This window comes from Lissotriton vulgaris, chromosome 8, assembly GCF_964263255.1.
Source record: "Lissotriton vulgaris chromosome 8, aLisVul1.2, whole genome shotgun sequence".
NCBI classification, from domain to species: Eukaryota; Metazoa; Chordata; class Amphibia; order Caudata; family Salamandridae; genus Lissotriton; species Lissotriton vulgaris.
This window is the reverse complement of record NC_141696.1, coordinates 1561040513-1561066118: the sequence shown is the minus strand read 5'-3', so window position 1 is coordinate 1561066118 and position 25606 is coordinate 1561040513. Positions and strand designations below refer to the sequence as shown.

Below are 25606 nucleotides of genomic sequence, written 5' to 3'. Positions count from 1 at the left end.
GATAATAGGGAGAAGAAATGAGGGGGCTGCAATGCATGGAGCAGACATATCTCACTTAACCTGGAGCTGAAGCCACCCCGTGCCATTCTGCTGGCTTCTCAATGCTCCAGATCCTGCTATCTCCTCAGTCATCGAGGCACCCTGGCCAGCCCTGCCATGATTCGTAGGACCATGCGTGATGTGCTGCTGTAGTCCAGGATTTTTGTTTGAATTCTCAGACTTGTAGTCTTGCTTTGTCTAATTTGAGAATTAAAACAGGATACCAACCCCAGAATTCAAAGAAAAAAACTGAACTGGCACAGCCATCACACATGGACCTGGGAAACGTGGTAGCTTTACTTTGCTGTGACTGGCAGTGGGCACTGCTGAACCAGGACAGGGGAATGGATATGAGATCCCGTAAGAACCCTCTTTTTCGCCAGAGCTGGTGGAGGGTTTTACGTGCTGGTAGATCGCACAGTTGTACTGCACTGAGCAGAAATCAGCGAGGGCGAGGAGATTACAGCTGTTTGTGTTTCCAGTAATGATAAATGGTTTGCAAAAAGTTCTTCAACAATGCATGAGGCAACAAAAAAATGGTTCTGCAAACAAGAGGGCATCGGTGCTGTGGGTGGCACCAAACGAACCATTGATGATATAAGTACGCCCTGGTATGACTTACTGTCTCGTCCCAAAGAGAAGCTGACATGGAGAATCCCTGAGGCTGGCAAGACTTACCGTGGCGTAGCTAGGCCATTTGCCGCCCGTGGCGGTCTCTGCGTTTGACGCCCTGCGGCGGCCGCATGTAAGAGCAGGGAGTGCTGGTGATTCCTGCGTTTGCTGCCCCGCAAGCACTGCAGGTAAGAGCGTGGGTGCTGGCAATTCCTGCGTTTGCTGCCCTGTGAAGGGCGCAGGTAAGACTGGGGGGTGCTGGCAATTCCTGCGTTTGCTGCCCTGTGAAGGGCGCAGGTAAGACTGGGGGGTGCTGGCAATTCCTGTGTTTGCTGCCCCGCAAATGCCGAAGGTAAGACTGGGGGGTGCTGGCGATTCCTGCATTTGCTGCCCTGCGGCGGCTGCATGTAAGAGTAGTGGGTGCTGGCGATTCCTGCATTTGCTGCCCTGCGGCGGCTGCATGTAAGAGTAGGGGGTGCTAGCGATTCCTGTGTTTACCACCCTGCGGCGGCCGCATGTAAGAGTAGTGGGTGCTGGCAATTCCTGTGTTTGCTGCACCGCGACAGCTGCAGGTAAGAGTGGGGGGGAGGCCGCCGCACCCAAAACTCATGCTTCCTGGGGCAGACTGCCCCTCACCCCCTTGCTACTGCCACCAGAAATCTGAAGGAGGAAATGATCGAAAGCACTGTTGCCCCGGAACCAGTGTTGGGAGTTACAGACATCCACACTTGTAATGTTCCTCCTGCAAATAATGGTTAGAAATTCACTTTTCATGTTCAAAAACACACACACATGTGCTTCATTCATATTAAGGTTTATTAAAATTGTCTCACATATTTTTAAAAGCGGACAAATGTATGCATTTTGTATAAAATGATTAACTTTAATACACTGATGTTTAAAACTACAAACTCCATAATGCATTTAAAATATGGAATCGTTTTAATACCATTGTGGGAGGGCAGGTTCGATGAACAGGCGTGGAGGCTGAAGTAAAGGTTTAAAAGATGATTTATTAACAAAAGTATGAGGATTGGTGAGATACAGTTATTGGATGCTCTTTCTCTTCATGCGATGAATCCTGTGAATTGGAATGTTCTGGTGAGGATAAAGGTGTTGTCCTGCTTTCTGGCTGTCCTTGACCGTGGTGGTCACCCCGGAGGCTCATAGGAGGATAAAGAGAGGAAAAGGAGCCGTCAGAATGTGATATGGCACTATATTAGGGGTATACTCCCATCACCACACCTTGGTGCACTAGATTTGTTACGGTGCCTCGAGAGTTCTAACAGCCATGGATGAAGAAAGGAAATAGGAAGAACGAAATCGGGGAAAGGAAAAACGATAAATCTCCTTTGGAGGAGTTAAGTTTAAGTGCCTAAGTCAGGAAAAGAAAGAGTGCACACTCGTTCAACAATAAGGGTTCTTTGTCTGCTGGCGTATCTAGTCACAAAAGGGAATTAACACTATTGCCCCACTGTTATACGCTTCTGTCCCGCTGTCCCGATATTTCCCCACCTACTTCTTCTCCCACCCTCTCCCAGTTATCCCTGAGCCACAAACACTCACCTGGCTCTGCCGTAACTCTCCTGAGTCACGGCCGCTCCCCAGCCACCTCCGGACACCACCAGTCCTCGGACCAATCGTCTTCACCGTCCTCGGTATTCTCCGCCGGCATCCAGGTGTTCTCTGTGTCGGGTCCCGCGTCTTCTCTCCGCAAACCGGGTTCCGCGTCTTCTTTCCTTAGGTCGGGTCCCGCGTCTTCTCCTTTCCTCAAGCCGGGTTTCGCATCTTTTTTCCGTTGGTCGGGTCCCACGTCTTCTTTCTTCAAACCGGGTCCCGAGTCTTCCTTCCTGGCAGTCTCTTTCCCGCGTTCTTCCTCCTCTCCGTCACACTCATTCCACTCTGCTATTATTGGTCCAGAGCATCCTCTTCCGGTTCGCAAAGGCGGGACTTCCGGGTTGTAGCTCTGATCGCGTCCCTGTGGAAACAGAGTAGAGGAGTCTGGATCTCGTGGTTTTGTTGGAACTGTCACCCATTTGGTAAGGGTATCACTCCGCTCGGTATCTTTCTCACAACCATATATGTTTGCTAAGATATTAAAAGAGAATTTTATAAAATCTATTTTTAGTTAATTTTTGGGTAAACCACAATGCATTATGGGAAATTTGAAAGAAACAAGTAATAAAAATGACAAACTCTGAAAAAAATATATTACATGGAAATAATATGTGATTTTTCTGCAGAAATCACTGTGGAACAAGAAGGTTGGGAAGAGGAAGGTGATATGGGGTGGGGGGGGGGCCATTGCAGACTTTGAACATCTGATACTCAACATTTAAGACCAAATTTAGATAAAGAACCACCTCCATTCTCAGGGACAGGAATGCGCCTAACGACACATACATACTCATATTGTTATAACTACTTTTCCTTCATACAGATGCCTAATGCAAAGAAGATTGCTTCAAATACTCAGGAAGAAGGTGAGGCCTATGTCCAGTATGGGTCAAAAACAACAGGGGTATACCCAAATGACCCTTATATACCTGAGCATAGAACATAATTATAAACAAGACAGATGGTATAAAGGAATAAATACACAAACAGTTACTGGGTAGAGTACATTTAATTTACCCTCACCACACTTATTATTCACAATGAATATATCAGACAAAGTTATATCATTCATGGACAAAAGCACCTAATCAATGAAAAACAGAAAATGACATATATCACACCATTCTGTACATGAACAAGAACAACGGATGCATGACGGTACAACGCGTACTGTTACAACGCGTCCCTTTACGACGCAGTTTTAACAACGCAAGTCGTTACAACGACTTGCGTTGGGGGGGCACTGATAGTGAATAGTTTAATTCACTATTCCAACACCAGTCCCCGTGGATAGTAGGGAAGGTGTTGGATAGTAAATTAAACTATCCCCTATCCTAGAGCGCCCTCCAGCGAAAGTCGTTGTAACGACTTTCGTTGTTAAAGCTGCTTCGTAACGGTACCTCGTTGTACCAGTTACGTTGTAAAGGATGTTTCCCAGAACAACATGCAATATAACAAAATAACTCTACAAATAAATATTTACTAGTGTCTTCATACAATTTTGGACAGACCACTAGTAGTAACACACTTCAAAGTTAGTCAAATGATCCAATTTTCTCTAGTCTGGCACCCTATAGTTTTAAAGCGTCACTACAGTTCTATGGACTCCTCCTTATTAGTGCCGTCAAGTCACAACCTAAGGATTTCATTACATTTGTGATTCACAGGAGGCAATGTGTACTGAAATCAGTGCCTTCACTGGGGCAGTCACCACACGCCCACACACTGTGGGTTCATGAGTGTGGATAGAGAAGATGGACAGACATCAGACATTGAAGCAATAGATTGTAAAGTTCTGGGAGATCTATGGATCACCTTGCTACTGCTATGAGTCTTCTATCTTGTAGATCTGGTGATCTACAAATTGAGCTTGGACACATGAGGGGAGATGTTGCCAGAAGGCTTAACCCCTCCCACGCTTGTGACGGAACCGTTCCGTCACGCCCCTCGGGTGGGCTGTGCTGGTGACGGAACGGTTTCATCACGGCCCGCTTGCCGCGCCTGCGCGGTGCGTTCTATTGAGCGGGCGGGGCCAGGAAGGAACCGTTCCGTCACAAGCACAGCTCACCCGAGGGGCGTGACGGAGCGGTTCCGTCACCAGCGCGGGAGCACCCGCGGCCCCCCCACGCCCCTTAGCACTGCGGCGGAATAGCCGCCCCAGTGAAAGGGTTAAAAAATGCAAATGTTTTGTAAGAGATGGAGCTACACATGCTGGAAGGGTTGTGGAGGTGGTGTGGAAGACAGTGAAGAGGTGTCAAGCCACAGCAGTTTGTCTGTGCAAGAGCAGGGAGTTTAAGGCACAGCACAAGGCACATCTGAGGTGTGAGGATGTTTTCACTTCTATCTAGAGAGTGACTGAAAGGCAGATGAAGAAGGAGCGTCCTCTGCTCTAGCTCTGATGGATGCAGGAGTGTGAGCGGGGGAGGCAGAGTGCAGGAGTCTGGACGTTGGTGGTAGTTCGGGAGGTGGTTGATGTATACTAGTCCTTGGTTGTGGAGGGCCTTGTAGGCATGTATCAGGATCTTGAATCATGCTCCACACTATCTGCCCTCGTCTACACCACCTGTGCGTTCAGCTCCAATCATATTTCCCTCCTTCACTTTCTGCCCCTTTCCTTCATGCCCACACTGCTCCTGGCCCAATCTCACTTTTGTCTACACATCTTTCTGGGCTTGCTCTGTATATCTTTGTTCACTTCAATATGTACCACCTCTTTTCTATATGTCTTTGTCGCTCTGTTCCTCCCCTGTGGTGCTCTAAAGTGCCACTTCTAAATGCCACGCATAATGCAGTAAAATGTCACATGAAAATGTCACACACAGGCAAACTGAAAACTAGGCAACGGTGCTTATAGTGTAGGAAGCTGGCTCTGTAAGTTATATTGCCAGTAGGTGGTAATACCGTGCAAAGAGTCCAGGCGTTCACCTGGCTACGCGTTGGCTTCCGCTGCATGACTGGGCTAACAGGGGATGGTCTGATACAGCCTTCAGGTTGCAACTCAGTGAGTTGGGCTTGTCCAATCTCCTATCGATGATGTACGGGGTGCCTGTCCTGTCTCGTCTATCGGAGGTGACGCGTTCTGTGTTCCTGGCCTGGCGGGCCGCGCTCCGCCACACCAAATGGACTCGCACGCTGACACAGCGCACACCCTTGTGGAAGGGTACCTGGCTCAGGGAAGTCAATGTGCTACAGGGCTTCTGGTCGTGGGACCTAATAGGTATTTCCCAGCTGGGTGAAGTCTGGGTGGGTGACCTCATGCGCTCCTTTCGGGACCTTCTGCATCACTCGCAGTTTTACAGATATTTACAGCTGCGCCACGCCCTTCAGATGCACCTCACGACTGGTACACGTCTCCCGGATCACAGCCTACCGGACACTCATTAACAAGACTCCCACCTCACTTGATCGGCTGCGGACTCTGTGGGAGGAATGGGTGGGCTCCCTGGAGGAGGAAGACTGGTGCAATGCCCTTATGGCACCCAGGACGTTCACTGTCTCTACCACATTGCGTATGATACAGCTTTACTTCTTACATGCCGCCTATTTGACCCTGGCACGCCTGCACCACGATGGGTTACAACCGACCCCCGCCTGCACAAGATGTGGTCACGAGCCAGACGACTTTTTTCATATGGTATGGTCGTGCCTATGCTCGGCGCGGTTCTGGGGAGACATTGAGGAGGAACTCACTGAAGTACTGAGGTGGGAGGTCCCACACGACCCGAAGCATGCGATTTTGGGTATCAAGGACGGGTTGGATGGGTCCAGGAATGAAAAATTATTTTACACTACAGCGATGGTGGTGGCGAAGAGGGACATAGCTTCTGTCTGGAAAAGGTCTGACCCTCCCACTGTGGGGAAATGGCGGGCCGGGGTTGACTGGTTCACCACGCAGTTGGGAACAATGTATGCAGCGCGTGGCTGCCCCAAAAGTACCATAGGGTTTGAGGGAAGTGGTTGGGGGGCATGGCTCAGTTTCGTAGGGGATGCTCCGAAACTGTCCTTTTGATTCTGTATGTAATTAACCTTGGATTGTCCAGATCGTTACACACATCCTTCTGTTATGGCATCTTGATGATTGGCTGGTATTTTGTTAAAATCAAAAAAAGAGTCCAGGGGTTCCCCAGAAGTGTACAGGGCCCTCCCTTCCCAAAAACACCTGGGCCCGAAACTGGAACCGAGTGGATCTGCCCTCTCTCTGTCCCTCTTTAGCGTCCTCATCTCCTGTTTTGGCTGACAGCTCGCCTAATTCTCAGGCGGCCGCCATTAACAGTTGGCTGCTTGCTGCTTGTGACCAAGTTACCCCCCTTAGACGGATCAGAACATGTCGCTCCCATGACGCCAATAGATGGTTCAACATCAATCTTAAAACTCAGAAACTTGCGCTCAGGTAGGCTGAACGCCACTGGAGGCGTAGGTACTGTCCTGATCTTAAGGCTCAATACTCGGCCCTCCTTCGTGCTTATAGAAAAGCTATACTCTCAGCCAAATCGGAATATTTTTCCCAGAAGATTCAGCAGGCGGTCAATAAACCTAAAGAGATCTTTACGATCGAACATGAGCTTTCAGCTTCTGATAGAGTCGCCCTTAAGCCCATTCCCTCTCAATCCCTCTGCAATGCCCTCAACGACTACTTCATTGAGAAGATTGCCACGATTAAGCGTAATATTCCCTGGCCTCCGCCTTCCTTCTCCTGTCCCTCACTGCCGCCGACCCTTCCTACCCTTGACCACTTCCCCTTGATTTCCAAGGAGGCCTTTCTGGCTCTGCTGGGGAAAGTCAAGACAGGCTCTCCCACTGACCTTTGCCCTGCCTAGATTCTGAGCGAGATTTTCTCCAGCTGCCCGGAATCCCCCCTCACTCTGCTTAACTCTTCCATCACTCAGGGAACTATTCCAGACCTGTTTAAAGTTGCCACGGTTATCCCCATTCTCAAAAAATTGGGCGCTGACCCCACTCTTCTTTCGAACTTTAGACCCATTTCTTTGCTTCCACTCCTGGGTAAAATCCTGGAGAGCTATATTACTTCCTGTCTTTCCACCTTTATCGAAGCTAATCACCTCCTGGCCGCTAACCAGGCCGGTTTCCGCCCTGCTCACTCCACGGAGTCCGTTGTTCTCTCCGTGGTGGATGAGCTCAGGAGGGGTGCTGACATCAATTCTCCTCAGGCCCTGGTCCTCCTCGATCTGTCTGCCGCCTTCGACACGGTCGACCATTCCATCCTCCTTGACCGTGTCGGGGGCGCCGGCGTTCGGGGATCGGCTCTGGCCTGGCTTACCTCCTTTTTATCGGACTGCACCCAGGCCGTCAGACTGGACGGTTTTTCCGCCCCCACTTGTCCAGTCTCCTGCGGGTTGCCCCAGGGCTCGTCTCTCTCCCCCCTCCTTTTCAACCTCTATATACACCCCCTCATTGCTGCTCTGTAGGAAATGGAGGTCACGGTGTATAATTATGCCGATGGCCTTCAGCTCATTTTTAACCTTTCCTCCTCTCCTGATTCTATTCTTAAGTTCCGTTCCACTCTGACATTCATCTACGACTGGATGAACCTTAATCAATTAAAACTGAACCCTGATATGACAGAGTTGGTCCTGATCGTTGGCCCTTCTAACCCTTGGACTCCGGCCTTCTGGCCCCCTGCCCTTGGCTCCCCCCTTTACCCTCCGCCTCTGTGAAAACCCTGGGGATTAAAGTCAGTCAAGACCTCTCTATGCGTCCCCAGATCAGCTCAGTAGTCTCATCTTGCTTCCTGACCCTCAGAATCATCCGTAAAATTTCCCGTCTCTTTTCTGCTGAAGCCCTCAAACTTATCATTTTGCCATGATTCTATCTCGCCTGGACTATGTTGGTATTCCCGCATACGAGCGCTGTCGCTTGCAGCTTATCCAAAACCAGGTAGCCGGCCTCATTTACAGACTTCTGAAATTCCATCACATCTCTCCCCTGCTAAAGGCCCTTCACAGGCTTCCCATCTTGGAACGTTCCCTATTCAAGATGGGCTGCCTGATCTTTATGTCATTGGCCGGTACGGACTTCATTATGTCCCTAGCAGAAGCCTTCGCTCCTCTACCCAGATCCTCCTTAGCGTACCTCACTACCGAAGGAAAAAACTTGACGGTTCTAGCTTTTCTACCCTTGCCCCCCTTTTCTGGAACGCACTTCCCTTCAACATTAGATCCATTTCCATCTACATGGACTTTCGCAAAGCTCTTAAAACTCACCTCTTCACCCTAGCTTACCCACTGTAGTTCCTCCCCTGCTTCCCTCAGGTTCGTTTTTCTGCAGCGCCAAGAAACCGTTTGGTAGTAGAGCGCTTTAAAAAACCCTTCAACTTCAATGTTAAACCCAAAGTGCTCTATTAGTGGCAGAGTGGGCGAGCAGCCTTTGGCCTAACACAGAGGAGTGCAAGACATTTATTGCACAACAATGATCAGTAATGGACACACAACTCAAGAAGGAGATCCAGACCAATGTTTGAAAAATGTACCTTGTTTGTATTTTATTTTAAGGCCAAGATCTTCATAATGAGGTAAGTACGTTTTGATTAAAAATACTTTTCACTTTGAAAAGGCGACAGAAACTTTTCAGTCTAATCTAATGTTATCCTATGGGGAAAACAATATTGCGGTTAAACAGGTAAGTAATGCACTTACAATCTCAGTCTTCAGAGACAAAAGTCAGGAAGGACCAGGGGTCAGGTGAATACCAAAACTGTACCACCAGCGGCACAGGGGCGGCGGGTGAAGAGCTCAAAATCGGAGTTTGGCCCAATGCTTTTCAATGGAGAAAGGGGGTGCCTGGAGCCACACTGCTTGCAGGTAAGTAAATCTATTGTAGGGGGCCAGGCTTTGAGGGTTAGCCCAAGGACATGGGGGGCCACAAAGCAGCAACAAACATACACCACCAGTGGCACAGGGGCGGCCGGGTGCAATTTCGATGTCAGGCACCCATTGCTTTTCAATGAGGATTCTTCTCTCGGCAAAGAGGCTGCAGGCGTGGCACCGGAGGTTGCAGGAGGAAGACCAACAACAGTGGAGGGAATTTGAGAGGTAAGGTGTTGTAGGGGCACCATCGGTTCAGCTCTCCAAGGCCCAGGGGCTTCGGATCAAGGGGTGCCTTTTAACGTCGGAGTCTTCTTACCGGAGCCGATGGTGGTCAGAGGGAGCCTCAGGATTCACACTGCAAGCACCGTCGTGGAGATCAGGAGAGGTCAGCCAACGCTGGACATGAGGTCAGGATCACTAGGGAGACTTCACTGCACAGGTGAGCCACTCAGACTCAGGCCGTGGGCATCGGGTGCAGAGTGGGCAGGAGACGCAGATCCGCCTGGTTCCGGGGTCCTTGGAACTTGTATCTTCTTGGACAGGTCTGCTGTCCACGGAGGGTTGGAGTCTTTTTCAAAGACTGCAGTCCTCCCAGGGTTTTTAAAGGCTGCAAGACTGGTCACAGGTTCCCAGAAGCGGAAGACAGGCCGGTAGGACTGGGGACAAGGCAGTTGTTGTCTTCAGTCTTCTCTGCATTGTCTTCTTCTTAGGTCGTCACAGATCTAGTTTATAGGTCTGGGGGAGCAACCTAAATACTAGATTTAGGGGTGTTTTAGGGGAGCAGCAGGCAGGGCCAATAGGTACCTTACCTGGGGTGACTACACCCTCTATTATGCCATCCTCCTATAGGAGGCGAGATAGGCCTAGTCGTGATTGGAGGGGTCCCGCCATCTTGAAGATGACGAGCACTGAAAGGTGTGCTTCACCTCGCTTCCCCCACCTTAGGAGTGGAGTTGGCAGAGGGGGGCACACCTCCATCTGGGGCTGCCATCTGCTGCCAGCAGGAGAGGATGGGGTTTGCATTACAAAGGTGGCAGGCCTTTGAAGCTTCTTTCTTTGAGCATTGGCCCATCCTGGGGGAGGAGGTGTGACACCTCTGCACAGAATGTGCATTGTAACTGGTCTCAGTGAGCAGAGGCAACAGGTGACTCGGGGACTTCTTGATCTGATATACTTTGGAACTTCTTTCCCGTTTCTTATTTTTGAATAAAAATGAAGGCATTGAGTATTTTCGAAAATTGAGAGTGACAAATTGGTTTAGGGAGACCCTGTTTACTGGTCATAACATCACGCAAGTTTACCATTTAAGAATGACGACGTTGAGTCGGCCGGGTGTGTTGTAGTCCGTTAACAGTTTCTGAGCCACCACTCCATTTACATCCGGGTTACATGAGACGTTTAAATCTCTTGCGCGATTTCACTCTGCTCCGATACAGGAAACGGGCGTTGTGAGGGTGCCGTCACAACGAACGGACGACTACTTTGTGAGTACGCTCACCTGTTGCCGCTTTATGATGCGGGGGACCCCATCGCAATATAACCGCTAAATGTCGTATAACTTACTTTGTTAGACATTTTATTGATTATTCAAAATAATCTTAGACAAATGCATGGGGTGGAACCAATGGGAAGGGCTTACAGTGGTTTGATGTGGCACAGTGACACGATAAGATAGTCACAATATCATAAGCTTCCTGTTTGTACGGGACATTTTAATCTAATTATGTTGTTCATAACCTGGAGTGGTTGGTTTATAATATGGAACTGGCGAATATGTCTACCTGGGATCCAACAAATATTAGTCACTACGATATATACCGAAGTTAGTGTAGTAGGCCATAGGTATCGTTCACTTACTACGGATACTGTGACTCTTTATCTAAGGTTCTCATTTTTTTTTTTTTTTTAACATCGTTTTTATTGCAGTACCAAAATAATTGCATAGACAACATAATGATGAATAGCAGAGCAACATAGCAGTAAGGCACATAATCATTTCGCCCCCCCCCTACCACGTTATTCAAGTCTCCAGGTAGAAGACTGAGCAACAAATATAATGAGTCCATTTCCTGCTTCAATGTCCAATGTCCATAGCCAGAAACACAGGAAGACGTGGACTGCTTTTAAATTTTCGCCCCTCCCCCACCCCCTATCAACCACCCCCCCCCCAACTCCCCAAACTCCCTAACACCCCCCCCCCCGTGGCAGCGCTACAGTGAAATCCTAGAGGAAAGTAAGGCCTGGTGTGTGCAAGGAGGAGTTAAACATTCGCTAACCGTGTGCTCCCAGGCGTGCTAATGGGGTCGGCCGCTCCAGAGTCCGCATCCTCCCCATCCTCCTCATCATTATCATCCCGAAGTGCCTGCACCATCATTTCCCATGCTGTCGCCCTCTCCATGGCTTTCTCATCATCGGTTCTCCTAGCCATCTGGTATCGCAAAGTGCTTTCACAGGCTGCCCATCTCAGACATTCACCATACCAGCGCTTGTACGTGGGCCCCACTTTCGACTTCCAATTCCTAGTTATTTCTCTCTTCGCCAGTATCAACCCCATATCTATAAATCTGCTCGTTGTCTTATTTTTGGATGTGTGCGGAAACCAGTGCAGTACCTCCACTGCTTTGGTGTACTGTATCTCCCTATCCGTGGCGTTATTTAAAGCCCTCCCAACCTCCTGCCAGTATTCCCCCAAGGTAGGGCAATCCCACAGCATGTGTCCCAGATCCGCCCCCAGTGTGTTGCACCTAGGACAGGCCGCCTGTTCCACTCCAAAGTATTGCCGTAGTTTCCCTGGCGTGAGGTATGCCCGATGAATAATATAAAAATGTATTAGTAGGAATCTAGCGTTCCTCGTGCTCTTCCGCGCCCTCCGCAACAATTGACCCCAAGTGGCGTCAGGAATCTCCAATTGGAGGTCCAGTTCCCACTTAGTTTTTAGAGCTGTGAGCGGCTGCAAGGCCTCCCGCAACATTCTGGAATACAGACAAGTTACCACCTTAAAGGTTCCGGCCGCCATCATCGCATATTGGCACGCCATGGAGGTCGCAGGTTCCTGCAATCCCTCTCCCCAGTGGTCTTGCATGGCGCCCGCTATCGCCGCATGTAATAAATAATCGCCTCGTGGAAGGTCAAACCGCTCCTGTAACTCTTGAAACGTAAGCAATGCACCGTCTTCATACAAATCGCCCAGCACCTGAACCCCAGCCTCTTCCCAACCTAGCAGTCTCGACCAATCTCCACCATGAGGCAGGGCTGTGACCATTCCCAGCGGGATCTCCGGAGCGTACATACAGCGGATTCCCGCTCGTTTGCGCGCCCTGTTCCAGAAAAGTCGGGACGTCTGCTCTTCCACTGTCAGATCCCTGAGCAATAACTTCTGATGCAGCGTGATGTACGCCAGCACATGCCGCGGGGTACCCTCATCTCTAGAATGCTCCGGCCCTCGATACACCCTCGCAACCTCCTGGGTGAAAGTCTGCAGTTGAGCCGCCAGGTAATAGCATTCGAAATCAGGCACCGCCATGCCTCCCTCATCTTTGGGTCGCAAGAGGGTATCCAGTGCTATTCGCCGCCGACCCGTGCCCCATAAAAACGCTATGACCAGCGATCTTAGGCGCCGAAAGACTGAGCCCGGCACCCATATCGGGAGAGTCCTAAAATAATATAATAGCCTAGGCAGTGCCACCATCTTAAGCAAGGAGACCCGACCAGCCAGTGAGAGTGGGAGAGTAGCCCAGAAATCCATACACCCTTTCAAGGCATTAATGCAACGAGTGATATTACCATCTAGCATATCTGCTGGGGTGTGGTATACATAAACGCTGAGGTAGTGCAGGCAATGAGGTTCCCATCGTAGTTCCTGCGCTGTGAGAGGGCACGGCTCTCCCCGTCTCAACGGGTACAAACAAGATTTGGGCCAATTGACCTTCAGGCCCGACATCCGCCCGAATAGTTCCAGCAAACGTCTCGCTCCCAGCAACTCCTCCTCCGCATCGGCCAAGAACATCAACAAGTCGTCCGCATATAGCGAGATGACATGTGGCCTGGCCCTGTAGACCAACCCCTTATAGTGGCGGCCGGACCTGGCCTCCGCCGCAAAAAGCTCCATTGCCAACGCGAACAAAAGGGGGGAAAGGGAACACCCCTGCCTAGTGCCGCGTCGTACCGGATATTGATTCGAGATCAGTGAACCCACTCTAACTCTAGCCGTGGCTTCCGTATACACGACTTTGGTCCAGTTAATATAGCCCTCCCCCAGTCCGAATCGCTTCAACACTCCATACAGATACTCCCATTCAAGACTATCGAAGGCTTTCTCGATATCTATGGAAAGCACGAATGGAGTAGTCCCCTCCGATAACCGAGCCCCCAATAGCCTAGTCAGCCTGCGAATATTGTGGGTAGTATTTCGCGTTGGGATGAAGCCGCACTGATCTTTATGAATCAAGTCTGTCATGTGAGTCAACAATCTATTCGCCAGGATTTTGCTCAGTATCTTGTAATCCATCGTGAGCATAGATAATGGACGGTAAGATGAGAGGGCATCACCCGCTCTACCAGGCTTTAGCAACGGGATCATAAGGGTCTCGCACATTGATCGCGGGAGTCTACCTTGCGATTGCGCCTCGTTGTAAACCAGTTGCAATTGTGGGGCCAGGCACTCCAAGTATTTGCTATAGAACTCTATCGGCAAACCGTCAAGCCCTGGGGTTTTGTTCCTGGCCATCTGTTTTATCGCACTCCCTATCTCCCCGACTGTTATAGGCCGGCCCAACTCCTCTGCTTCCGATTTCTCTAGCTGTGGCAGCTGCAACCCTCCAAGGAAGGTTTCCAATTCTTCCGCCCCGCCCGTCAGCCCGCTCTCATACAGACCCTCATAATATACTCTGAACCTATCCAGGATCCCGGCTTGGGTGTGGCAAAGCCCGCCCCCCTCCTCCTGAACCGCCATGATTGGGGCACCCCGCCTGATCGGGTTGGCAAGCCACGCCAGCATCGACCCTGCTTTATCACCCTCCGCATGCGCTCTCGTCAGATACACCTTGTGGTCGAAGCTACGCAACCGCTCTAACTCCACCGCTAGCGCTTCTCTGGCGCCACTAACCCCCTCCTGGAGCTCAGGATGATTTGGGAGCTCTCTCTCCTTCTCCCTCAACCGCCGCTCCACTCTTTCAAGATCATCCAACAAAGTCTTACGAGCACCAGCAGCGCTCCCGATACAGTGACCCCTAATCACAACCTTAAACGCATCCCACTCCACAGCCCTAGTTGAGGTGGAGCCACTATTCTCCTCAAAATAACGTGTCACTCACTCCCCCAAGGCCTCCCTAAAAAGCAAATCATCCATTGTATCAGGTTGCAGCCGCCAGGTTGGGACACAGTTGACTTCCACCATCCAGTTCAGGGACAACAGCAGAGGGTTGTGGTCCGACATCGTGCGGGCCAAATATTCAGCGCTTCCCACTGCTGAGAGCACATGCGAAGAGCACAGAAACACATCCAACCTAACATGCAAGTCATGCAAAGTAGAATGAAAGGAGTAATTCCTCGTGGTAGGGTGTAGTGCCCTCCAGGCGTCCCCCAGGTCCCAGCTTTCTTGCCAGTCTAGTCGGCGTTTCGCCACCCTGTGTACAGGGGAGGCGTGCAATGGGGTATGGGATCTATCCAAATCAGTATCCACCACCGAATTGAAATTTCCTCCCATGACCATCGGCCCTGCCAAATAGCTTGCCAGTTTGCCCGAAAGCGCTGTCAGGAATGCGGGCAAATCTACATTCGGAGCATACACACTACAAAGAGACACTGTCCGGCCCCTGAGTCTTCCCTCCACAGCCACAAATCTACCCTCTGGATCTACTACTTTTTTAGTAACCTGGAAGGGAACCCCTGCCCGTATCCAAATCAATGTCCCCCTCGCAAAGGCTGAATACGTTGTGTTAAATAGCTGCCCCCTCCACCTCCTCTGTAGCGCTATTCCCTCCTGCTTGGTGAGGTGCGTCTCTTGCAGAAAAGCTATATGCACGCCCCTACGTCTCAGATACGCATGGACCTTGTGTCTACGCACCATGGTATGGAGACCCCGCACATTCCAGGTGACACATTTCAAAGCCCCCGTATTAGCCATACCCCCCTGCACCCGCAGACAGAACAATAACAGTCATTGACCATGCGCTTGTGCCAACATAATGCTGCCCCCACTCCCACTCCGAACAAATGAACCCCACATTCCCCCAAAACCAACCTGAGCATCCCCAACTACTCTCGGTTCCACCCCCCCAGGACAGGCCCCCCCGCAATTGGAAGTGAACCCATCCAAACTGTCACAACTAAATTCCCCTCGAAGAAAGGCACTAATACTCGCAGTCTCCACTGCGATGACCGTAAGGGCCAGTAGGGCGTGGACCGATGCCGGAGGAGTTCGTCAAAACAAATCAGTCCTGCATATCCCGCCCCGTGATCCCCCCATGAAAGACTCACGAAGTCCCATACAGTGGTAAACTGCGCTCACGGGCACAGCGCCCCAGTGTCTGACCATCAGGTCACTCCTCAAGTCCAGCGTTTCATGCCTCGACTATCTCCCCAGATATTTGAGGTGTGACGATGGGGCCCTTGGCACCTCCGAATTCCGAGAGTCCCATCTCCGAGCCCGTGTACTGCTCCTCCGAGTCCGTGCCCTTCCCGGATTGACTCCTTGCCGTGCCAGAGAGGTCCAACACTGCCTGTAGGGCTGCCTTCCTCTCTGTCTCCGTCTGTGACACCGATGGCTTCCCAGTTCTCCGCCGATTCTTGCGAATACGTTGCGACTTCCTGATCGGCTGTTTCTCTCTAGCCTCCTCCGCTCTGGCCCTAGCTCCGTCCGTACCAGCCTTGTACGTGTCCCACCAGGCCCAAGCGTCCACCGAGGTAGTAAAGAAAAGCGACTTGTCGTCCACCACTACTCGCAATTTTGCTGGAAAGAGAAGGGAGTATTTTATGCCCTCCCCACGGAGCTCACGCTTGAGCGACAGGAAATTAGCCCTGAGTCTTTGGGTCTCAAAAGTGTAGTCCGGGAACAGGGTGACTCTGTTATTGTCGACTTGAAAGGGTCCTGCTTCCCTCGCCCTCAGTAGTAGCCAGTCTCGATCTCTGTAGTGAAGTAGCTTAATCACCACCGGGCGAGGTGGCAGGCCCGGGGCCGGAGGTCGGGCTGGAACCCTGTGGGCCCGCTCCAGGGAGAAGAAAGGGGATAGCCCCTCTGGCGCCACTTCGGTGCGTAGCCAATTATCGAGGTAGCCCACCATGTCATCGCCCTCAATTTTTTCCGGAAGGCCCACAAGGCGAACATTGTTGCGCCTACTCCTATTTTCTGCGTCCTCTGCCCTCCGCTCCAACACCTTCAGCCTGTCCAAAGCATCCGCCATCTGTGCTTTCACTGCTGCGTGGTCCGGGGCCAATTCCTGGATGGATATCTCCATATTCTTAACTCTGTCTTTAAGCTTGTCATGGTCCGCTTTCAGGAGACCCAAGCCCGTCGCCACCTGGGCGATGTCCTGTTGCAGGGCGTCTTTCGTGGTCGTGATGGCCTCTAGTATATGGTCCTGCATGCGTTGGAGAGCAGAGTGGTCTCGATCCGCTCCATCCATCGTTTCCGATTCGGCCGCTCCGTCCCCCTTCCCTTTCGGCTTCACCATCCTGGCTGCGGTAGGCCCTGGCTCCCAGGACCCCTTTTGTTCTCCTCGCTGTACAGCAGGACCTCGCCTCCGGATAGCCTCCCGGGCGATAGGATCAGGGATCTAAGACACCTGTAGGGTACTGGACGCTGCTCTGATCGCACCCGTGGGGTCAGTTCCCGGAAGTCCTCTGCCACAACGGGGTCTCGAGGTGCCAGGCTATGCGCGGAGAGTCGGGGTCTTCGTCACAGAGCCGCCGCCATTTTGGGGCCTCCCCAGAGAATTAGTTTGTGGTCGTGTGTCCCCGCAACTCGCCACCAGAACGAGGAAAGGCCACCTGTGCCTGCTGATAAGGTTAGGGGAGGCCCTCCGATCTGGCAATCACCACCAGTACTGGATCAACAGGAGAAGCAGGCCTCAAACCACCTCCGCCGACTGCGACAATGGTCCAGGTCTCAGGGCGCCATCTTAGATCGATGGCTATCACACCCGATGCAGACACTCGAGGTCGATTTTCAGGACGAGGAACAGCTCCAGGTCATTCACCCTGAACGCCGCTGCCTCTGTAGCGTCTTTAAATCACGGATTTTCCAAGTTTTACTGGAATTCGCGTGGATAATCAGGATGATATCTGGGATCGGGCACGGAGCTCCGGGCTCACGCAGCCTACTTCCTCGGCATCCAAGCCACGCCCCCTTTATCTAAGGTTCTCATGTCTTTACATTCTTTTGGTTTATTTTTTTCTATGTACCTAGGGTCTTATCACAGTTCCCATCCAAGATGCTTTCCCCATGCTTCCTGATCTACTTTACGGGAAGACTCTAAAATCGTGTTTATGTAAGTCATCTTTGGATGCATTTTTTAATATTGTTCGAAATGAACATTCATTGCTAAATTTTATGTGGTCAATTTCACTTTCTACATACATGTATTAAGATTTCTTTTATATTTTTTCTACTATTTGACATTAACTAATCTTGCTTGTATAATTTCAGTTTTTCTGCTTGTAATACTTATTCCGGATTCTACAATTGATGAATATTAGGAGACGCCAATTGGATCATTTCTTTTCGGGTTTATACACCTTCAACCTAGAGGTGAATAATCTTGCCTGTTTTACCTTGCATAGTATATACCCTTAGTCTAAATTGGCCATGCTTTCAGGTTTTTCGACCCGAGAATATTTACTTCATCATATATAACACATGTTGATATTTCCTAATATATTGTGTGTTCTTAGCACTGACAAGAGATCCACATTGCTCTGTAACTGTAGAGCTGCGACTGAAGTTTCTTGACGGGTTCATCTACTACTTAAGCAAGGTTATTTCACATTCCGTTACCCAAACTATTTTCTCTTAGACCTTTTGTGAGGTTGCTCTAAGATTTCGAGAATTTCACTTGTCACTTCTGATACTTGCACAGGTCGTTCTTTCTTTTCCTGAGTACTGATTTCATAGCTCTTTGTCATCTGTTGAGCTAATTATTTGGCAGCAACTTGAGTTTTTCAAGCTGTCTCAGTAACATATTTAGTAAACTATGTGATTTCAAACTGCACATTTCTTTTCACTTTTGCGAATTTCTCTTCACATCTCTTTCTCTTTTGCTCTTGGTGTTGCTATTTTGTGGCTTTCAGGTGTAAGACTATTTTCTATTGCACTTTTTCCTTTTTCCCTTTCTTTCACGATATAATTAGGAAGTATGAAGCTCTTTTAAATTCATACGTCAACTGCTGTATTTCATGTTTACTTCTTACAGCCTTGAGGAAGTCACGGTTGTGACGAAACGCGCGTTGGCTGTTTCTGTGCGACCAAGTCAAAGAACTGAAACATCATCTATACCATAAGGAGTTGTATAATTTTTGGAAAATACTAAGATTGTCTGAAATACTTTTACTTGTGTTCTTTGATGTAATAAATCACAATCTAATCATATGATTCTATTTGGTTTACTAAAATCCTTACTTGGAAAGTATTTTCTCATTGTCATATGGTGCTTTTCTTGCTAGTTTAAATTAATTTATCAATTGTATTTATATTATTTAAGAGTGCCGGCATTAGGAATCTACATCAGAATCTTTTGACATTTTCAGGAACTGGGAATACACAGTCACTTTCTTAATTTATTCATGTTTATATTTACAATGATATGAAATTGATGAAAGCATGCACAAGAAAGCCTCCCTGGAGTCACAGTATTAATTGCTTTGAGAGTTGATAAAATTGTAACATGTGTTTTACATTTACATGCATTTTTTTGCAGTTTTATCGAACACGATGAAAAGTATAGACTCGGACACTCCACGGATGGCACACAGCACTAAGCACGCGCCGCACACTATGAGCAGTTGGTCTGCAGAGCATGCGCAGTAGAGCTGTATCGTTCACTGAGCATGCGCCTTGGAGGAGTTAAACCGGTCCTTGCAATCTCTGCGCATGCGCAGATGAAACGAATGGCTCGTGGTCGCGAAACCTCCTCTGCGCATGCTCAGTGAGGCGTCCTTTCTTTGCGCCTGCGCATTTCACTCCGTTCCGTTGGGCGGGAGAGGGCAGTCTCCGAGGGGAGGCGCCGGGGCTTTTGCTTCAGTTGATGTCGGTGCTGCGGCGTTTATAGGACAGAGAGAGAGGGAGAGGTGTGACCCTTGCATCCAGTGACAGTTCACATCCCACCTGTAAAGAAATGTCGCGCCGGGGCTCGGAAACCGTGAGTAAGAGTGTGTACACAGCCCCTGAATCACAAAACTAAGTATGATATGAGGAAACCCAGACTCGGCCTAGGACCGGTCATCAATAGAAGTAGCACTAGAGCAACACGTCGCAATAAAAACACTTCTTAACATAATATTTCAAAAAGGTACTGCTAGACCAATGCATACCTTTTAGAATCGTGTTTCTAATGTAAGTCCTTTGTTAATCCTTAAAAGATAAATATCATTAGCACTCCTTTTAAAAAGATTGTGAAAACATCAGGAGGAGTTACAACAAATTTCATTTTAAAATACCAGCAACCAAACTTATTATAATAATAATAATAATAATAGTTACATTTGAAAAGCACCTGGTTACACTAAGACCAGTGTGTCCCCGCGCTACGGTATCAAAGGAAAAAAACAGCAGCAGCAACTAAAAACTGGCAATAATTAAGAAGCTGGAAATAAGTGCGTCTTCAGACCTTTCCTAAAGATGGGTTCAGAGCAGAGGCGCAACTAGAGCCAAATTTGGGGTGGGGCTAAGAAAAATTTTCGGGGGGGGGCGGAACTTTTAATCTGCAGGCAGAGTGGAGCTGCGGGGGCTCTTAGAAGGGGTGAAACAATTGCAAGGCTAATTAGCATTCAAATGGTCTTTTAAAGACCTGTGAAACGTTCGGGTGTGGCTCTGTGTGCCCGGGATCTGTCTCATCCCGGGCTGCCACACACGACGGGGGGGGCTGAAGCCCGGTGGGTCCAATGGGTGTTGCGCGCCTGGTTCAGAGCACTCCAGCCGGAGTGCCTGAGGAAGCGAATTAGACAACTGGGCTGCTAGATAACAAAACGATCGTCCACCCATCCTGGCTCTTTTAATTTTGGGGACCTGCACCCTGCCTGTTCCCCTGGACCTTAGCAATCTAGTAGGTGCATAGGGAGTTAAAAAACCATACAAGTATGCAGGTTCTTTTCTTTGTAAAATTTGATGACTCACACAGAAAGCCTTGAATTTTACTCTTTCCCTGATATGGAGCCAGTGCAAGGAAGCCAGCCCACTTGTCGCTGAAGCACTCTTAGGGAGCATGAGAATTAATCTTGCTGCTGCATTATGAATCCATTGCAAGCGCCGCAGGCATCTGACAGTAGCACCCAGGTACAGAAGATTGCTGTAGTCCAGGCAGGGGGGTTACCAGAGCATCAATCAATCAAGGCATTTGTATAGCGCACAACTCACCCGGAGGGTCTCAAGGCGCTTGGGGAGGGGGGTCCGCTACTGCTCGAACAGCCAGGTCTTGAGTTGCTTCCTGAAGGTGAGGTGGTCTTGGGTCAGGCGGAGGTCGGTGGGGAGGGAGTTCCACGTCTTGGCGGCCAAGTAGGAGAAGGATCTTCCTCCCGTTGTGGCTCTTCGGACGCGGGGGACGGCGGCGAGGGCGTGGCTGGTCGATCGAAGCTGGCGGGTGGGAGTGTAGAAGTTGAGGTAGTCGTTGAGGTATCTTGGGCCTTGGTTGTGGAGAGTTTTGTGTGCGTGGGTGAGGAGTCGGAACGTGATTCTCTTGTTGACGGGGAGCCAGTGCAGGTTTCTTAGGTGTGCGGAGATGTGGCTGTGTCGGGGGATGTCCAGGATGAGTCGTGCTGAGGCGTTCTGAATCCGCTGGAGTCTTTTCTGGAGTTTTGCAGTGGTTTTGCAGGGAGTTGCCGTAGTCCAGTCGGCTGGTGACGAGGGCCTGGGTGACTATCTTCCTGGTTTCGATGGGAATCCACGGGAAGATCTTCCGTAGCATGCGTAGGATGTTGAAGCATGACGAGGAGACGGCGTTGACTTGTTTGGTCATGGAGAGGGAGGAGTCCAGGATGAAGCCCAGGTTGCGTGCGTGCTCCGTTGGTTTGGGTGCGCTGCCCAGGGCAGGGGGCCACCAGGAGTCGTCCCAGGCGGATGGCGACGATCCCAGGATGAGGACGTCCGTCTTATCTGAGTTCAGTTTCAGGTGGCTGTTCATCATCCACTCGGCTACGTCTTTCATCCCTTCGTGTAGGTTGGTTCTGGCGGTGGCGGTGGCGGGGTCGTTAGTGAGGGAGAGGATCAGCTGGGTGTCGTCGGCGTAGGAGATGATGTTGAGGTTGTGTTGGCGTGCGATGGCCGTAAGGGGGCTCATGTAGACGTTGAAGAGGGTGGGGCTGAGCGAGGAGCCTTGAGGAACGCCGCAGATGACTTCGGTGGCTTCTGATCTGAACGGGGGGAGGCGGACTCTCTGTGTCCTTCCGGCGAGGAAGGAGATGATCCATTTTAGTGCCTTCTCTTGGATTCCGACGTTGCTGAGGCGCTGCACTAGGGTGCGGTGGCAGACAGTGTCGAACGCCGCGGAGAGATCCAGGAGGATGAGGGCCGCTGTTTCACCGTTGTCGAGCTGGGCTCGGATGTCGTCAGTGGCTGCGATGAGGGCGGTCTCGGTACTGTGGTTGGCCCGGAAGCCGGACTGCGAGAGGTCGAGGGATTCATTCGTCTCGAGGAAGGCGGCCATCTGTCTGTTGACGGTCTTCTCGATGACTTTGGCAGGAAACTGGAGGAGCGAGTTGGGGCGGTAGTTTTTGAGGTCGTGGGGTCGGCTGATGGTTTCTTCAGGAGGGCGCTGAGTTCGGCATGTTTCCAGCTCTCCGGGAAGGATGCGGTGTCGAAGGAGGCGTTGATGATGTCTCGGAGATGGGGTGCGATGACGGAGTCGGCCTTGTTGAAGACGTGGTGAGGGCAGGGGTCGGTTGGAGATCCGGAGTGGATGGAGTTCATCATGCGTATATGGTCTTTTCGGTGTTGATCGGGGTCCAGGCGCGGAGGGTGGTGATGGGGGGCGCTGGTGCGGTCAAAGGGTGCGTCGGCTGTGTGCTGAAGCTGTTGTGTATGAACAAGAATCTTCCTCGATTCCGTGGGGAGGGCGTCAAGGGTTTTCCGAAGTCTCCTCAGGATACCAAAGCAGGCGCCTGCCACCCCCGATATGGTAGTCGAAGGACAACTTATTATCCACCCAAATCCCAAGATTCTTGGCTTGTTCGCATGGTATCGGGGTGGGGCCCACTTACTGGGGCCACCACGCCGAGGACCATATTGATGGGGCTTTGCCTATCACCAGTACCTCGGTTTTACTGCCATTCATCCTCAGGCAGTTGTTTGCCATACAACCCGCCAGTTCTTGAAGGCAGGATACAAAATTGGAGGCAGCCCCGGCCTGGGCCTGGGTCAAAGAGACCACCAGTTGGGTGTCATCAGCGTAGGACAGGGCATTAATCCCAAATGTATCTGATATTTTAGCCAAGGGGGCGACATAGAGATTGAATAACGTAGGGCTCAAATAGAGCCCTCGGTGTAGCAGGGTCCCTAGGCGAGCCCGACTGAATGCAGATCGACACCTTTTTTAGAATGTCCTGGGAGGGCACAGTGAAATTATGGAGACCTTGTGTTTCAGACACAGCCACACATTTCTTAACAACTCTTTTACCCTCCCGATTAAATAGAACCCTCGGTGTAGCAGGGTCCCTAGGCGAGCCCGACTTAATACAGATCAACACCTTTTTTAGAATGTCCTGGGAGGGCACAGTGAAATTATGGAGACCTTGTGTTTCAGACACAGCCACACATTTCTTATCCACTCTTTTACCCTCCCATATTGAGTCAGGAAAAGAGGAATAAATCTTTTCAACCTTCTCTGAAACATATTCAGCAACTCGATTACATGACTCTAGAGAGCCCGCAGTAGGCGCTGCAGCAGATGCAAGTGAGGATATCTCCTTAAAGATCTTAAACAGCTCTTTTGTAGAGTTTTCCGCTGTTTGTATCCTAGTATTAGAGTAAGTTGCCTTAGCCTTTCTAATGAGCGAATGGTAGTGTTTAAGGCTGACTTTGTATTCGGCTTCCAGGGCAACAAAAAAATGCTTTCTCCAGCGCCTTTCTAGTTGTTTACAAGTTGATTTAGCAGCTTGTAACACTTTAATGAACCAAGGGGCTGATTTATGTCTGTTAGTCGCCATTTTAGTTGACCAGGGTGCAGTGCAGTCGAGAGCGTCAATTATACACCCCTCGAGAACTTTACACACCCCATTTACATCCCAGCTAGAAGGCGGACCATCCCTTAGTAAGGCCAGGTTGAAGGCCCCTTGCGAAAAGCCCACCCACTTCCTTATCTTTATATCAGACCTAGCTTTCTCCTGCTTTTTTTGCAGGGGCAGCTTCATCACAAACGTGATCAGAAAATGATCTGACCACAACACCAGAAGCGGAGGCTTAATTTCCAATGCGTCCCAGTTGGCGAGGATAGGGTCAAGTAGATGTCCCAAATTATGAGTCGGGAGTTCTGATTTTAACAATATTTGCAGCACTGCAAGTTCCTGGCGCAGCTCATGTGCCCCAGAGTCGAGTGCCTCATCAAAATGTAAGTTTAAATCCCCCAGTACCAGTAGCTTTTCGTACCGGAGAGCTGGTTGAATGAGATAGTCAACAATACTGGGTATGAAACGTGAGTGTGGTCCCGGGGTTTTATAAATCAATAGCCCCTTCATAACATGGTTAGTGGCTGGCCTGATAGTAAAAAAGCCAGCCTCCCCAGCATCTATGCCCGCAGGTACAAGGGAGCACCGAATGTCATGCTTATAGGTAATTGCGATGCCCCTCTCCTTCCTGACATTCTGTCCACTCTCATGATCCCGTAGCCACTAGGGAGTGTCTCCAGAATTTCAGGTGCGGAGTCAACATCCAGCCATGTCTCAGTGAGAAACATAACATCAGTTTGACCCTCTGATAATATGTCGTAGATCTTAATCCTATGTTTTCACAAGGATCTGCAGTTAATTAACGCTAACCTGAGTACAGGGCTTCCCTCCCTGCTGTCTACTTGTTCTGGCACCCTAAATGAGCAGTACTTACATTGCCAGCCCTCCCCCTCCACATTAATACTATGCTAACAGTTGGTGTCCATCGTTGGGCAGAGAGTTCAGAGTTTCTGGGAGCTATAGTAGCGTCTTGACCCCAAACCAGCAGGGGTTCTAGCCCCTTGCCCTGGTCGGGCAGGGACGGGCGGAGACGGGTTTGCCTTTGGCGCGCCAGCGGCACGGCCGCTGTGGCATGTGGAATTCAAGGCAGAGCCCTCCCAGCAACTAAACCGCTGCCCTCCCCAACAGGAAGTACCTGGCTCTGTCTCCCCCGCCCACCGCACAACGGCAACGCCGCGTCGGACCGAGGCAGGGAGACCAGGCAATCGAGCACAGGTAAGCGTGGCCCTACTCACACACACACCCAAATGTATTTTTAAAAAGAGAACAGAGCAATACTCAATGTTAAAATAAGGTTGTTTTTAAAAGTGCTGCTGCTGTCCAGATTGAACTGTTTTCTTTGGCACCCGTATGGCATAATATACAACACTCCAAACCTTCATCCCCTTGTTTCTGGACCCATTTTGATGTATTTGAGTTTGTCTGTAATACCCCGTATCGGAATTTCAAGTATAAAGATTTTGCTAACTGGGGCTGCACCTTGTTGTAAAGAGGATCGAAACTCCAGGTTGGTTTCATCGAGAGGAACCGTGTTGTTAAAGTACCTGTTGCTCGATTATGATTGACACTGTCTCGGATGTAGGCCCAAAAAGTTAGCTTAAGTACTTTCTTTGATGCCATAGACAGTCCTAAAGGTTCCTCCCAAAAATACTTAAGTCCTAATTTATGAAACCAGGAATGAACATGCTTCAGCCATGACAACCATGTACCATTTTTTAACCTTAGAATTTCCTCCAGCCCTTCCTTATAGTAAACGAGCTCTACTGTTGACCACAGTCGCACCCAGAACAATAGTGGTCGTAAAATTGCCTGGCAGTCTATACAAAGCGATACAAAAGGGGATGATTGACAGAGCGTTTGAGCAAATCAAACACTCACCCCCAGTCAACTGATCTGGGTTTAATCCATCACCATTCTTTAGCTCACTCAACCACCCCAGTTCAGACATGGCCATATGCAAATCAGTCTGACCCTGTGCCTCATGGGAACAGTCCAGCCCGAACTGCGAAGCCATGTCTTCCCTGGACCGGAAACAAGCATCCTGGGACCGGTTTCATATGGCCATGTCTGAAATGGGGTGAGCAAAAAAACGATGGATTTAGGCCCTGATCTCTGTACTGGGGTGAATGTATGACATTGTTCTGCAT

General features: G+C 50.0%; 1 protein-coding gene and 1 pseudogene across 3 annotated transcripts in view; one reads left to right on the top strand and one right to left on the bottom strand.

Moving 5' to 3' along the window:
* The first annotated feature begins 19176 nt into the window (after positions 1 to 19176).
* The window catches only part of LOC147700411 (uncharacterized), a 137233-nt gene continuing 130803 nt past the window's right edge, over positions 19177 to 25606 (top strand). The window contains exon 1 of one of the 3 annotated variants that reach the window (XM_086935826.1): positions 19177 to 19444. In XM_086935826.1, coding sequence (XP_086791952.1) covers positions 19421 to 19444 — 24 coding nt within the window. In that variant the 5' untranslated portion in view covers positions 19177 to 19420. The remainder of the gene's footprint in view (positions 19445 to 25606) is intronic. The other 2 variants (XM_086935825.1, XM_086935827.1) reach the window with 2 other exon arrangements.
* Positions 22722 to 24533, bottom strand: LOC147700412 (uncharacterized; annotated as a pseudogene).